This window comes from Mastomys coucha, unplaced genomic scaffold (assembly GCF_008632895.1).
Source record: "Mastomys coucha isolate ucsf_1 unplaced genomic scaffold, UCSF_Mcou_1 pScaffold22, whole genome shotgun sequence".
NCBI lineage: Eukaryota > Metazoa > Chordata > Mammalia > Rodentia > Muridae > Mastomys > Mastomys coucha.
In genome coordinates this window covers 123,422,940-123,437,165 of record NW_022196905.1, presented here as the reverse complement: position 1 = coordinate 123,437,165, position 14,226 = coordinate 123,422,940, and the positions used below count along the sequence as shown (strand labels likewise).

General features: G+C 54.8%; 1 protein-coding gene across 1 annotated transcript in view; it reads right to left on the bottom strand.

Annotated features, from left to right (window-relative positions):
• Positions 1 to 8,802, bottom strand: part of Mmp17 (matrix metallopeptidase 17) — an 18,028-nt gene extending 9,226 nt beyond the window's left edge. The window contains exon 1 of the mRNA XM_031391153.1: positions 8,559 to 8,802. Within this exon, the coding sequence (XP_031247013.1) occupies positions 8,559 to 8,714 (156 nt within the window). The 5' untranslated portion in view covers positions 8,715 to 8,802. The remainder of the gene's footprint in view (positions 1 to 8,558) is intronic.
• Between the last annotated feature and the right edge of the window lie 5,424 nt (positions 8,803 to 14,226).

Genomic DNA, 14,226 nt, shown 5'->3' with positions numbered 1-14,226 from the left:
CCCCCCCCCCCCGTTTTGAGACACTATCTTACCATATAGCCCTGGTTAGCTCACAACTTGTTATGCAGGTTGGCCCTGAGCTTAGAGATCCCCCTGTCTCTGCCTTCCCCACAGGCATTACAGATGTATGCCATCACATCTAGTAACCCGCTTCTTTTTTGATAGACACTTAAAAAAAAAATCAACCCGTTCATGTCCGTCCCTAGCCCTCCAGGTCTTGAAGATGCTATTCAGGCTCCGTCTTCTGAGCTACCTGTTGATGCTGACGGCTGTTGCTTGGGAGTCCAGCGGATGTAGTGAGGACCTGGCTTTCATCTCCCTAGAGGTAAGATCCCTAGGACCCCTCAGGGCCTTAGTCAGGGGCAAGCTACCATGGCGAGGAGGTCTAGCCTGGATGATGTAATTTGCATACAGTAGCATTATGGCTCCCAGGTCCCCTTCCTGGATAACACGTGTACCCTTGCTGGGGTTTCTGTTTCAAAATTCATATCACTCTAATCCTCTGTGCAGCCAGACAGGAAGCTGCCTGTGTGTATGGGATGCCAGAGACCCGCTTCTAAGGCTGAAGGGCAGGACCTTCAAGGACAGGGCAACATTCTCCACAGTAGCCTGGAAGTAAGAGCCACACCCCTGGGTGCAGGCCCAGGCCCAGATCTGTCTACTGTCACATTTTGGATTCTGTTTGAGGCAAGCTTGGGTAAGATCCTGTTTTGACTTCTCTTCTCAAAAACTAATTAAAAAAAATATTTTGGGTTATTGTCAAGTGTCAGATACCACACACACACACACACACACACACACACACACACACACACACACACACACACGATTCCAAGACTCCCTGCCAAGCTCACAGGTTCAAGCCAGGGGCCTCATGGCCGCTATTCCCTCTTACAGGAAGCCCCGTGGAGCTTGCTCAACCCATACATGGAACACCTCATGGGGAACGGGTCCATCTCCCAAGACTGAACGTGAACAGGGAGCAAAGAGGACCTGAGGTCCTCTGGGAGGGTCATTCCTTTGCCCTAAGCTGGGATGGCAGTTGGTGCCATCCTTTCTAGAACAGAACATAACTGGGGACTAGCAACACTGCACTTGCAGTCTTAGAGGCCCTGCCCCAAAGCTCAACCTTTTACATGTTGCTAACCCCCTCCCTGTATCCAACCAAGGCTTTCTCACAGCCCTAAGTCCTGAGAGGGGCTGACTACAGTTGGCATTGGTTTGGGGAAGTGGGTGATGGCCAGTGTTGGCCTCAGGTGGACACTGACAACATTCCCATATCATCAGAGTATAGGGGTGTGGAAGCCCTGGACTGCCAGCTCATCTATCTCTAGGTAGGTGAGCCCCAAACATCCAGAGGTTTACATTATCATCTGGGACTAGCGGCTGTTAAATGTCAAATGAGGATCCGGGCCACTGAGGCCGTATTGAGCCTAAGGGACTTAGGGCTGCCTAGGCTGACAAAAGCCACCTAGAGGACACGATTTCTGCAGAAGAGGCAGCCTTGACCAGCACTTTGCAGCTAGCAACCAGCCAGTCCCGTATCACCTCACCTGACGGGCTCTTCCCCTTGAAGATGCACAAGCCCTTCCCCACCCGGACGTCTGCAACAGGGTGGCCAGAGGTCGTACCTCCTAGCTTTCTCTCCTCTGTCTCCTAATACCTATAGAGCTGGGACCACACACCCTGTCCTGGGCCGCTGCCTTCCTGCTTCTCTGCCTGGTCCTCCTTCCACTGTCGCCACGGAGACAGACCGCTGTCTCCAGGGCAACGGAGGCTGCAGCAGGCGGGTGCTGTGAGGCTCCGGGTGAACCTTCCAGAAGGCCACTGGGGAAGGGGTGGGGCCAGGAGAAGGAGAGTTCCACCCCCAAGGGCGGATACCCCTTCCTCTTAGCCCAGTCAGAGAACGGGGACCATTACTGCAGACCAGTACTGAGTCAGCTGGCTGGGCAGTCAGGGATTCCTGCACAGATGTAAACACGCAGCCAGTGAGTGAGTGCCGGGCCCCCTCCTCTTTCCCATCTTGCTGTTGCGTTTATCACCATTTGACACAATGTGCATCTTTTTACAGCTCTAACGAGGCATAATATATACAGCGCTAAAATCCTTCAGATGATTTTAGCAAATTTATAGAGTGCAGCCGCCGCCCAAGCCCCTGGTGCTGACTTTACCGACTGTCTCTTGGAACCTGGGCAGCCCTGCCCACAGCCTTGGTCAGGTGCCATCTGTGGCCCCAGGAGCCTGCAGCGCTTGCCTGGCACCCGGGCCGTTAAGCTTCCAGCCATTCCTCATCCCTCTCAAACAGATACAACTAGCCACATCTCATGGGTAGGGAAACTGAGGCCCAGAAGCTAGCTATCTTCGGATGCTTGTCCTTCTAACCAGTGTCAGAAGCAGGAGCAGCTCCTGAAGTGTGTGTGTGTACATGTGTATGTATATATATGTATATAAAGTTTGTGATAATTACTAATATACAAATGATAACTGTAGGTTAGGTGCTGTAGTCCATGGGCAGTGACATCTTTGGCCACCCACTCTTCACACCTACTACCCTCTTTCCATCAAGTCCCTCGGGCCCTTGTAAGGGCAACACCAGTGGAGCCCCAGTTACAGGGGAGGAAATGGAGGCCCAGATGAGCTGGGTAACCTGTCCATAGTTACACAGCACATGTAATACATGGGATACACAACTCATTTATTAATGAGTATGTATGTGTACGGAAGACAGGGGAAAACTTTCGGTGTTACCCTCAGGAGCACTGTTTGAGACAGGGTCTCTCACTGGCCTGGAGTTCACTGAAGAGGCAAGAATGTCTGGCCAGAAAGCTCCAGGGACCCTCCAGTTCTGCCTCCCCAATGCCAGGCATACAAGTATGTTCAACCATGCCACGCTTATACTTACATCTAATAAATATATATTTCTTGTGGTACCTGTACATGAGTGCCCAAAGAGACCAGAGGCATCTGATCCCCTGGAACTAGAGTTACAGGCAATTGGCAATTTTAAGTCACCTGTTGTAGGAACTGGGACAATGTTTCTCTGTGTAGCCCTGGCTGTCCTGGAACTCACTCTGTAGACCAGGCTGGCCTCAAACTCAGAAATCCGCCTGTCTCTGCCTCCCAAGTGCTGGGATTAAAGGTGTGCGCCACCACTGCCCGGCAAGGTACAAGCATTACCTGCCAGGCCATCTGGCTAGGCCCATGGCCAGCTTTGTAAACACGGGTTCTGGGGGGTTGAACTCGGGTCCTCATGCTTGCAGGACAAGCACTTTACCGGGTGAACCTCTCTGCAGCCCCTGCATGGCCCTTTTATGAAGACAGATCCTAGCAGGTAGCAGAGTGATCCCATGCCCAGGTATTCCTGGCTGTGGCAAGGGCTGGCTGTGAAGTGTGCTAGGCAGACCAGGGCAGATCTGCCTAGAAGTGGGCAGAGTGGAGGGAGGATGGAGAAAGACCACGCACATAGTGTCCCAGGCTGCCCAGTGACCCTGAGCTAAGCCCTCCCACTCCCCCAAATGCTTCCTATTGCAAAATCACCACCCAAGCCCCAGGATGTGTGGAGGACGGTGGGCTCTGGTTTGCGCTGGTTTTGTCTTCGAGGCGCCCCTTTGAGCAGAGCGGGCACTGTGCACGTCCGCCCGGTGAAGTGTGCACTCCCGTTACCCCATTTTACAAACAAGGGAAGAGAAGCACGGAGAGGGCAGGGCACAGGCCCAGTCACACAGCCCGTGAGTGCAGAACTGGGGCTGGAGCCTGCTGGCTCCTGAGCTTTTCCTATAGCCACTGCAAGGGAAGGAAGGGATGGGACAGAGGGGACAGTTAGATGGACGCCCAGGGAAGCTGTTCTGGGTAGACACAGGATTGTCTAGGTAAGGAGCCCCGGGAAGAACATTCATGCTCGGAAGAGTAGGTGTGAGGCCTCGACGCAGGAGGGAGCTAAGCATGAGAGTCCAGAAAGGACATGCACATCAGTGAGTGAAGGGTCTGGGGATGGGCCCAGAGTGAGACTTGGAGCTACGAGGGGAAGCCAGGCTGTGTGCCTACTACACACATCCATCCCATCTTTTTCTGCAAGCCAGGTGCCCAGCATGCTTGAGATGTTTCTCCTCCACGTGCCAGCACTAGCCTGTCCGCCGGTCCAGGGCCAAGTGTTAAAACCTCTGTGTGTACAGTTAAGGGCAAAGGCGTCTAACACAGCCTAGACAGCCCCCAGGAGTGTCCTCACTGGAGAATGCCCTGCAAGCCTCCTGAATTCCCCTAGCTTCTCCTCCCTGAGCACAACCTGTTCCTACGGGCCCATTTGAATGGAAAAGAAGACTGAAGGCCTATGCTCTGTTTGTTGGTTTACGGAGCAGGTAAGCAGCAGTGTGGGACCCAGCCCAGGTCTAGGTAAAAGGGTCCCACATTAGCTATCCACGGGGTGGCCAGGTGTGGTGACACGTACCTTTAAGACCAGCAACCCAGGAAGCAGAGGCAGGCAGACCTCTGTGAACCATGGCTATACAGCGAGACCCTGTCTCAAACTAAAGCAAAGCACAGAGCCAGGGACATTGAAACCTGTTTCCTAGTGTGTGTGTGTGTGTGTGTGTGTGTGTTAGGACAAAACTCAGGGCCCCTTACATGCTAGACAAATGACCTCTGCAGTGGTTTGGATCAAAGTGACCAGCCCACACCAGGCTCATCCGTATGAACACTCTGTCTCCAGTTGGTCATGCTGATTGGGGAGGATTAGGAGGTGTGTCCTTGGGGACCTGGCTTGAGGGGGTCAAAAGAATTACCATTCCCAGTGTGCCTGCTCTTTGCCACCTGAGACATGAGCTCTCCGCTGTTCTGGCAGCTGGTTCTTCAACCTTGCTAACGTGACCTCTACCCCTCTGGGGCCCTGTCAATAAACACTTTCATTTTGAAGTTACCTCGGTCGCAGCAATAAAAAAAAAAAAAAAAAAATAACTAAGCCAGCAGTTCTCAACCTTCCTGATGCTGCAAACATTTAAATTTAATACAGTTCCTTATGTCATGGAGAACGCCCCAACCACAAAATTATTCTCATTGTTACTTCATAATTGTAATTTTGCTACTGTTATGAATCACAATGTAAATATCAGATATGTAGGATATCTGATACATGACCCCTGTGAAAGGGTCATTCGATCCCCAAAGGGGTCTCCACCCACAGGTTGAGAACCACTGAACTCAGACCAACTAAAACTAACACACAGCTCCATTTTCTTTCTATTTTCTTGAGACAGTGTTTTGCTAAGTAGCCCTGGTTGGCCTGGAAGTCCCTATAAAGACCAGGTCTGGAACTCTTAAGATCCACCTCTGCCTCCTGAGTGCTGGGATTATAGGATTAAGGGTACATATTCTACCATGCCCAGAATTGGTCCTTTTAAAGAAGTAGTCTCATGTTGCTCAGGCTAGCCTTGAACTCCATGTAGCCAAAGATGACTTTAAACACCGTATCCTCTTCCCTCTGCTTCTCAGAGCTAGGATCACAAGTGCGGGCCACCATGCCTAGTTTATTTGGTGGGGCTAGGGTTGGCAGCCAGTCCTCTGTGCATGCTAGGCAAGCAACTGAAATATACCCCTAAGCCTTCTTTCTACTTTTTAGTAGAAAGCTATACTCTATAACTCACGCTGGCCTTAATACCATCCTCCTGCCTCATTTTCTGGGCAGCTGTAACGAGTGCCTGTATCCGCAGGTCTGGCTCAGTCTCTGTTTAATCAACTGGCTATCTTGGTTTGGATTCACAGTGAACTGTAGTTCCCAGAGCAAATTCAGGAATTCCTGAATGGTCCAGAAAGGACTCAGAGAGCTGAGGGAACTAAGGTCTGCACAGAAAGGTGCCTTAAGCTTCAAGAGGAAGACACACAGGCAAACCCAGCACTCTGTGTCCCTGTTTTCACTTGTCACCATGGTCTCTGTTTATTCGTGGGTAGCCTTAGCCCCAGCAACTAGCCCTTCATTGTGGGCAGCATATTTGCAATGAAGATCTGAACCTGCCCTGCTGTGCGGTGCCAGCAGCGGGAGAGACTTTGTTACGGGAGGAGACTTCTGAGTAGAAACTTGCTGGGGTCCTTTGCGTAGCCAACGGCACAAAGGGGGGCTCTCAAGCAGAACCCCAGGAGCCATGGGCCAGTCAGATGCCACCACTGCTTGGTGCTTCTAAGACACAGCCACACAGCATTCACTACGGAGCCAGGCCTGGGCTGAGTGGTATGACATTTGTAAATGAAATATGAGGGGGTGATGGACGGCAAGAACCTGCAGCGCCAGGCGGCAGATGAAACATTCTCCAAGACAGGTGGTGAATGAAAACCGCAGGGTGTGCGACCTGGGGCCTGATCTGGCTGTGTCGGCAAACTGTGCACTTCCTCATGGCTACCCAGCTGGACACTGAGAAGGCCGCCAGGACGCCACTCTCCAGAACCTTCCCTGGGGTTGCACACTTTGCTGTGTGCAACCACTTAAGAAACGGAGTAACAAAGCAAGGCCCACTGAGCTGTGAGGAACCACATCCTGGGTGTCCCCCCAGGGGCATGGGGGCCTCTTCTCGGCTTTATTCACAGGCGATCGCCCCTCCCAGCCCAGCCGTGGGTTTAGCGGTGTCTGGCAGCGGCTGATCACAAACACAAAGGCGTCCTTCTCCTCAGAGGCATCCAGACCTGAATACGCTCAACAGCCCGCAGAGGGCGGTCTGAGGGGCATCAGAGAGCTCCCACCCAAAGCCCGCCCATCGTTTGCAGCTCAGTGCCCCTGTGCCCCAAGCTCTTAGGTGCCATTCCCTAGAGAGCCACCAGAGGGCGTCCCCACCGCCACCAAAGGAGAGGCGAGCAAGACCCGGTTCCCACACCCGGGAGGGTATTGTCCTGGGCAGGAGGCTGCCTGCTGCCTCCCGCCTTACCCAGGATTGGACGACGGGGTTTTGCTGCCTCTGGCAAGCCTGGAGTCACATACTCTGGTTAGTGAGATCTTCAGGGTGCGGGTGGGTTGATGACCCCGGGGTGCTCAGGAACTCAGTAGGGGAGGGGAAAAGTCGGATGAAGCCCACAGGTGCCAGGGGGAGGAGCCAATCCCACCCCAACCACCGAGGTCCAGCTGCTGGAAACTTCCTAAGTACACGGGGCCTGCCTGATTAAGAACTTGGATGGGCAGGGGCTCCCTTGCCCTGACTCCACCTCTGTCTCCTGTCTCCTAACCAGTCCCGTCTAGAGACACCCTGAGAGCTTGAAGGAAGGTGGGGGGAGTCTGGGCTCTGTTGTCACCCACCAGAACTGGGTCTGGATGTCTCAATGCTCATGGCATCGGGGAGCCAGCTAGAAAAGCCTAGGATCAGAAATGCGAGGAACCCCTATTTTAGAGGCCACTGGAGTGAGAGAAAGCCACCTCGGGGGACCCTCAGACATCTGTAAGTGGGCTGAGAAAGCACGGGCCGCTGCCACCTCAGATGCCTGGGGGTGGCAGACTCAGCCCCTCTCTTAGATCCAGGGGCAAGTGTTGCCCAACAGGGGGTTGCTCCCCGCTCCCCCCCCCAGTGTCCCTTCCAGCGTGTGAAATCTCCATGACACCTTGCCTAGACCTGAGGGTGTAGGAGTCATTGCCAAACGCCCGTGGAACGCGGACTCTGCCAGGACCCCATTAGGATATTGGCTGGCTTGTGCCAGTCAGGAAGCCGCGCCTGGCCGGGTCTCCAGATCTCGGGAACCCAGGCCGGGGCTCCTCCTCGAAAGCGGGCTCTATCCACCGAGCGCGCCTTTGCAGAGGGCTTCGCGGGCCTGCGGAGCCATAAAGTCTGATCGAAACCTTCCGGGTCTCCTGCGGGTTTCCAAACCCGACTTCAGTCAGGAGGGTGCACGAGAGGTGGGAAGAAGCCGGTGCCCCGGCCCCCAAGCAGGGGTGTCCAGCTAAGCTCTGGCAGTGGGAGTTGGCGGGATGGGGACCGCAGCGGGCTCGACCCAGCAGCGGTCACCCGCCCCGGCGGGACAAGGCCGATCGCTCCAGTGGTGGAGGGAGACGGGGTCGCGGCACGCACGCCGGTGCAGGAGGCTCTTCTAGCATCGTCAGCGGGGCAAACTCGGGAACCCCAGGTTTTCCGGACGCCCACAGGCGCGTTCCCGGCCTGGGGTGCGCGCCTCTGACCTCCCACTCCAGCCGCGGAGCTCGCGGGGCGCACCGCTCCGGGCGTCTGTGACACCGGTCACCCCGCCAGAGGTCCCTGTGGAGCTGCTTTTAACCAGAGACCGGGCTCCGGCTGAGCGACCACCTCCCCGGGGGCGCCCGCGGCTGCGGCGCACGACCGCACGGAGCGCGAAAGGGACTGGCGTCCTCCTTAGAGCCGCAAGCGTGCGCCTCGAGCAGCCCGAGCCCCAGCCTCAGTTTCTCTGCCTTGAAAATGGGTTCCTCTCTCCCCTCCCACCCCCCCAATCGCCTCGCCCGGGATCCGCGCACCTCTCCGAGAGGAACAAGGACGAGTCTGCCTTCTCCCTTGCACCTCGTGAGCGCCTGGGGACTCGGCTCCCCGGGTGCCCAGAGTCCCATGCCCGTGTCGCACACTCACCACCCCGAGGCTGAGGTCCTCCGCGCGGGGCGCGGGCGCTGCGCAGCCCCCATGGGCCGCCAGCGCCAGCACAAGCAGCAGTGGCGGCAGCCCGGGCTCCGGGCGTGGAGGACCAGGTCCCCGGGAGGATCCAGGTCCCCGCGGGCGGCGTCCCATCCCGCTCTCGCAGGCCGGGTGGCGAGGGTCCCCGCAGCCGCCAGTAGCCAGCTCCGCGCCTCGCTCGGCTCCGCGCCCGCACCGCTCCGCTCCGCGGGACTGAGCCGCGCGCCCGCCCGCCTCCGGGGCAGGGCCATGCTAATGTATGCTAATAGACGTCGCCCCGCCCACTCCCTTAAAGGGGCCCCCCGCGCGGGCGGGACCCGGTCGTGAGCACGAAAGGTTTGCTCTCCCCGAAGGCTAGAGCACTGCCGCAAGCAGGGAGCAGGAGGATCGGGCTGCGAGTGTCCTAGAGTTCCCTGCCGTCCTCTGGTCGCCTGCTAGAGCCCTTGGTTTAGTTTCAGGACCTGGAGACCGCTGCAGCGCGCATGATGGGCACACGGGGGAGCCCGCGGGCCGCAGAGTCTTGGGGCGAGTGGGAGCGAGCACCCCGATTCGGAGTGATCGGAGGTGGGGGAGGGGGTTAGTGTGATACAAGAGAGCGTGGGAGGGAGCGGGGGCGTGGGGTGGGATTGGATGGGTGAGAGTGGACGGGAGTAAGGGCTTAGGACGGGAGAGTAGGCCGAGAGCACACCTGAGTCCTGTATCGAGCCTTGGGGTACAGAGTACCTTTTCCCCTTTGTCCGCCAGGAAGCACCTTGCTTCTGTTGCTTAGGGTCTGCAGCAGGTGTGAAAAAAGAGACTTTGTTTTGAGGGACGGGGAGTGAATCCCTCCCCAAGCTTCCGGCGGCCTGGACCGGTTCTATCTCCCTGAGCTACGACGGAAAGGGAGGCTATGAATAGCAAACATTAGCTGGGATCTGGCACCCGCTCAGCACTTTACAGATGAAATTTTCTTTCTCACAACCCTTAAGAGGTGGAACCCATAGTTCCCGATTTGGTACCCAAAGAAACCGAGGTCCAGAGAAAAAAATCCCTAAGTAGGGGGACAATGTGGAGTGATGGATTGGAATCTGGCTGGGCCAGGGGGTGGAGTTCAACACCAGCTCCCTCCCACCCCCCAGTTCCCGCCCCAGTTTAGCCTCTCATCACCTTGAGGAGCCGCTGGGTCTCCAGTCCCTTCCCTTCGGGTCTCTCTAGTTATTCGGTGTCGTTAGGATTACAGTCTATTGACTGTTTGCACAGGGACACTGAAGTGCAGATGATGCCCCTAAAGGAGAGGGTGGGTGGCTCCCTGCTTTGAAGGCAAAGTTCCCTCCCTCAAATCCCAGCTGGTGCCTATCCGGACCGTGTTGCTCTCAGGGTCTGGGTGGTTTGGGGAGAAGATTAGATTCTGCACGAGGCTTGTAGTAACAGCTGGAGATGGGTCCAGCACAGACACTCGTGTGTGCGTGTGTGTGTGTGTGTGTGTGTGTGTGTGTTGGGGTTTAGGACCTTGACCCTAGAAAGCCCTAGAGGCCCTGCAGCCCAGAGAGTGCCCAGCCATCCAGTAACATCTCAGGGGCTTTAGCTATGTGGCAACCCATGGAACAGGACTGCCCACAGTTAGTTAAAAATGGGTCTCCCTATCTCAATTAACCTAATGTGGATAATCCCTTCGAGGCGTGCCCGGAGGCTAGCCTAATCTGGATAATCTCTCACAGGTGTGCTGGGAGGCTTGCTTGTTTCCTAGGAGATCCTAGATCCTGTCAGGTTTACAGTATTAATGCATGACATTAGCTCATGCTGCATTAGAGGGAACGCTCGGTCCCTATTGAGAAGACACTGCTTTTGGTAGGCACTCCGAGATCAGCTCCAAAGCTCGGGTGGCCCCGTCTTCTGTCTGTTCTGAGGTCTCTGGGCCTCTCCTGAATGATGCGCCCATGTGGGAAGGAACCTCGGAGGAGAAATGCAGAGCCAATGGGGAAAAAACGGCTTCAGGCATGGACGGCTCTGGGAGCATTGGCTTTGGACCCTTGTCCTCTGGACTCTGCCAACTCTAACTGGTATCTCTTTCCAAGGTGCCCTGCCTTTGCCTGTCTGGCTCTGCGAGTTTCTTCTGGGTCTCCTGTAGTATGGCAAATGTCCACTAGACACTACAGATAAACTCTTAGTTGGACAGGAATCTTTCTTTCTTTGTTTAGAACTGTGTCCTGCCTCAGCCCCCAAGTGCTGGGAGTTTCAGCTGTGCTCCTCCATGCCCAGCTTGGATAGGGGTCCTTTAATTATAATTGACTTAGAAACCTTGAGATGAGTTCACTGGGGATTGTCTGGGTGACACCTAAAGCCACTCTCAAGTGATCTGATAAAAGCAGAGGAGGCTAGACATGGTAGCAGGACTTTGAAAACCCAGGATTTTGGGGAGGCAGGAGGATGGGGAGCCGCAGGCCAGCCTGGCTGGTAGAGTTTTAAAAGTGGTTTTTAACAAAACTCCAAACAAGCAAACACAGGAACAGGGGAGAAGCCGCAAGAGAGTTTGTTGGCTTACAGACAATTTCACTAGACTCTTCCCAGGGGCCTAGCAACAGATTAGGTCATCACAGGCTCTCAGCACCTGGGAGCGTATAAGAGAAATACCCAAGCCCCTTTTTCTGTTTCTCCCCACTCCCCCTATCCCCCTTCTCCCTCTCTCTCCCTTTCTTTCTCTCTTTCTATCTCTCTCTCCCTCTCTCCCCCTCTCTCTCCTCTGTTCTCACATGTTCCTGGCCAGGCTCTCTTTCTTTCTGTCCTTCTCTATCCCCGCTTTCTCTGCCCTGTGGCTCTGTCTGTCTCTGCTCCTCCTCCAGGTCCTCACTCCCCTTCCCTCCATTCCAAAGAAACCTCCCTTACACCAGGTCTGCCCCATGGCGTGATTTCTCAGGGGGACACCTTGGCGTGGGTCTGCCGGATCCCTCCTTACTCCTGCTGCCGCCACATTATATTTTATGATAAGAGTTGGTCACACGACCAGGGAGGCAGAGGAGGGCTTGACGTGGGCACAAACAGCAACCCCAGGGTAGTGGTACCATTTAGAGCTGGACCTGGCACTTTGTAGCCTGTGAGTCTGTGGCCCTTTGCCCTAGGCCAGAGGTCTAGGGTCCCAGAATTAAGAAGGTTGAGAAGCACTGGTCCAAATCCCCAAGGCACTCCCTACCCAGTCTTTACCTCCACCCAGGCTTCCACCAGGCAGCCTGCTGAATCAGAGTCGGGCCATCCGTTCCAAAGATGACTGAGATGTCACCGCCCACATCACACCCTGCAAAAAAAGGTGTTTTATGTGCTTGGAAGACAAATCCAAGTTCCTCTTCCCAGCCCGAGGCATCTTGCTCTGTTGTGATGTCACCCTGCTTGTTCCCGCCTGCTTCCCCCATCCAGTAGAGCCCCTGATTTCTTCTGATGGCCTCCAGATGCACTCTTGCCACAGGATCTTTGCACCCGCTTTGTTTTGGGGGTGGGCGGGTCTTGTCTTCCGATTCGCTGAAAGCCTGTGCCTCGGATCTCTCTGCAAATGCTTGCTTCATCTCTAAAAAGCATCCCTCGCCCCTGACTCCCATTCACTCAGCATCGACTCATTCACAGTCCAAGCAGCTCCTCCCGGCTCTGCCATCTGTTTGGGCCTGGTCTGTTCACTGCCTGGCTCCTGGAGGCATCAGCCCCGGAGGGCTAAGATAGCAGCCATTGGACTTAAGAGCTTTCTAGTGCCAGGTCTAGGACCCTGTGTCACCTTTTGCCTTTCTCACATTTGCACACATGGGCGAGAGCCTGGTGATGTCATTGTTCGCACCCACTTGGCCATTCCTCCTTTGCTTTGACAGGAATCATCCTATTCCGTCCTAGGTCTGGCAGGTCTGAACCCTAGCATTCCCAAAGCTTAGGGGCTTGAATGGCAGACCCAGAGGCTTATGGCTCCCGAGAGCTGGGTGGCCTATCGCTCCAGGCGTTAGATGCCAGAGATGGAAGGTTCTCGATTTTCTATTCCTCCAAACTTTAATCACTATCTTGAACCTTGGTAGTTGGTGTAACCAGCTTCCAGTGGCAGTGAGCAGCAGGCACCACCTGCCGTTTACAAGGAGCTGGAACTTCAGCTTCCTGGCGCCTGATTTTGCAGAGCTCAGGCCTCGTGCATTGCAATCTTGCCCTGGTGTGGAAGGTTTCACAGAATCTCAGAGTTCTCCACGCCTGGCCTTTCTGACAGCCTTGGCTGGCCAACTCCTCCCCTCCTTCCTGTTTCTAGCATCCCGTCCCTCATTTGTCCCTGTTGCCTCTTCTTCCCGTGCTCTGCCCTGGCTGCTCTCTGGGGTCCTGCATACCTGGAGAGAAGAAGAGAACCTGTAGGAGTCTCTCTGTCCTTCCAAAGTGTGAGTTCTGGGTGGGGGTGGGGGGGATTTATATCAGGTTGTCAGGCTTGTGTGGACGGGAGGTGCCTTACCTGCCAAGGCATCTTGATGACCCAACTTTCAAAAAAGATTTATTTTTATTTATTTACTCATTGTGTGTATGTATGTGTGTGTGTTGTGTGTATGTGTGTGTGTATGTGTGTGTGTATGTGTGTGTATGTATATGTGTGTACGTGTGTGTATGTGTGTGTGTGTGTTGTGTGTATGTGTGTGTGTATGTGTGTGTGTACGTGTGTGTATGTGTGTGTGTGTATGTGTGTGTGTGTGTGTGTATGTGTGTGTGTACGTGTGTGTATGTGTGTGTGTGTGTGTGAGAGAGAGAGAGAAAGAGAGAGAGAGAGAGAGAGAGGGAAAGAGGGAGAGAGAGGGAGAGAGAGATCCTGCATGAGTGAGTTCCAGGACAGTCAGGGCTATACAGAGAAACCCTGTCTCGAAAAACCAAAAAAAAAAAAAAAAAAAAAAAAGAAAAGAAAAGAAAAAGAAAGAAAGAAAGAAAAGAAAGAAAGACCCTGCCTGAATTTCTCTGGACCCTGAGCATGTATGAGTCTGTGGAGGCCAAAGGAGGCAGCAGACCCCCCTGGAACTAGAGGTATAGATGATTGTGAGCCTGCCTGTGGGTTCTAAGAAACCCAGCCTAGGTTCTTAGCAATAACTGCTCTTCCCCAACGACCCCTCTCTCCAGCCCCCAGCCAAGGTTTTCTAACACCTTGTTGAGGGAGTTGACGTTGATTTCCCAGCCCCTGGCCCTAGCTGTCCTCGCTCTATGGGCGGGCGTGAGGGCTTCAGCATCTTCACAATCCTGAGACTCGTTAGGATTCCTCCTTTAACTGGCTCTTCTCACTGAGCATATAAAGGCGCAGCCACGCTGTAGCCTGCGTCAGAACCTCCTATTTTTTCTTAAAAGGCGGAATGGTATCCCGCTGTCTACAGTGAGCACGTGCTGTTTACTCTTGTGACTCTGGGTGCAACGTGGGTTGTGTTTGCCCTCTGGGTTTACACGATGCCCCTTCACTTTCTTCATATCTCCTTGGCAGCATCTCATACCGACGGGCCCCTGAAAGTCCCCCCTGCCCCCGCCCTGTGTTTCTGATCCTGGGAACCATCCTGCCCCCTCCGTCCTTCTGGTTACTGTGTGCCCCCACAGTCCCAGCACTGGCCTCAGCTTAATCTCTCATAGGCTTCCTGGACACCCCTGGCAAGCAAGCTATAGGCCTTCC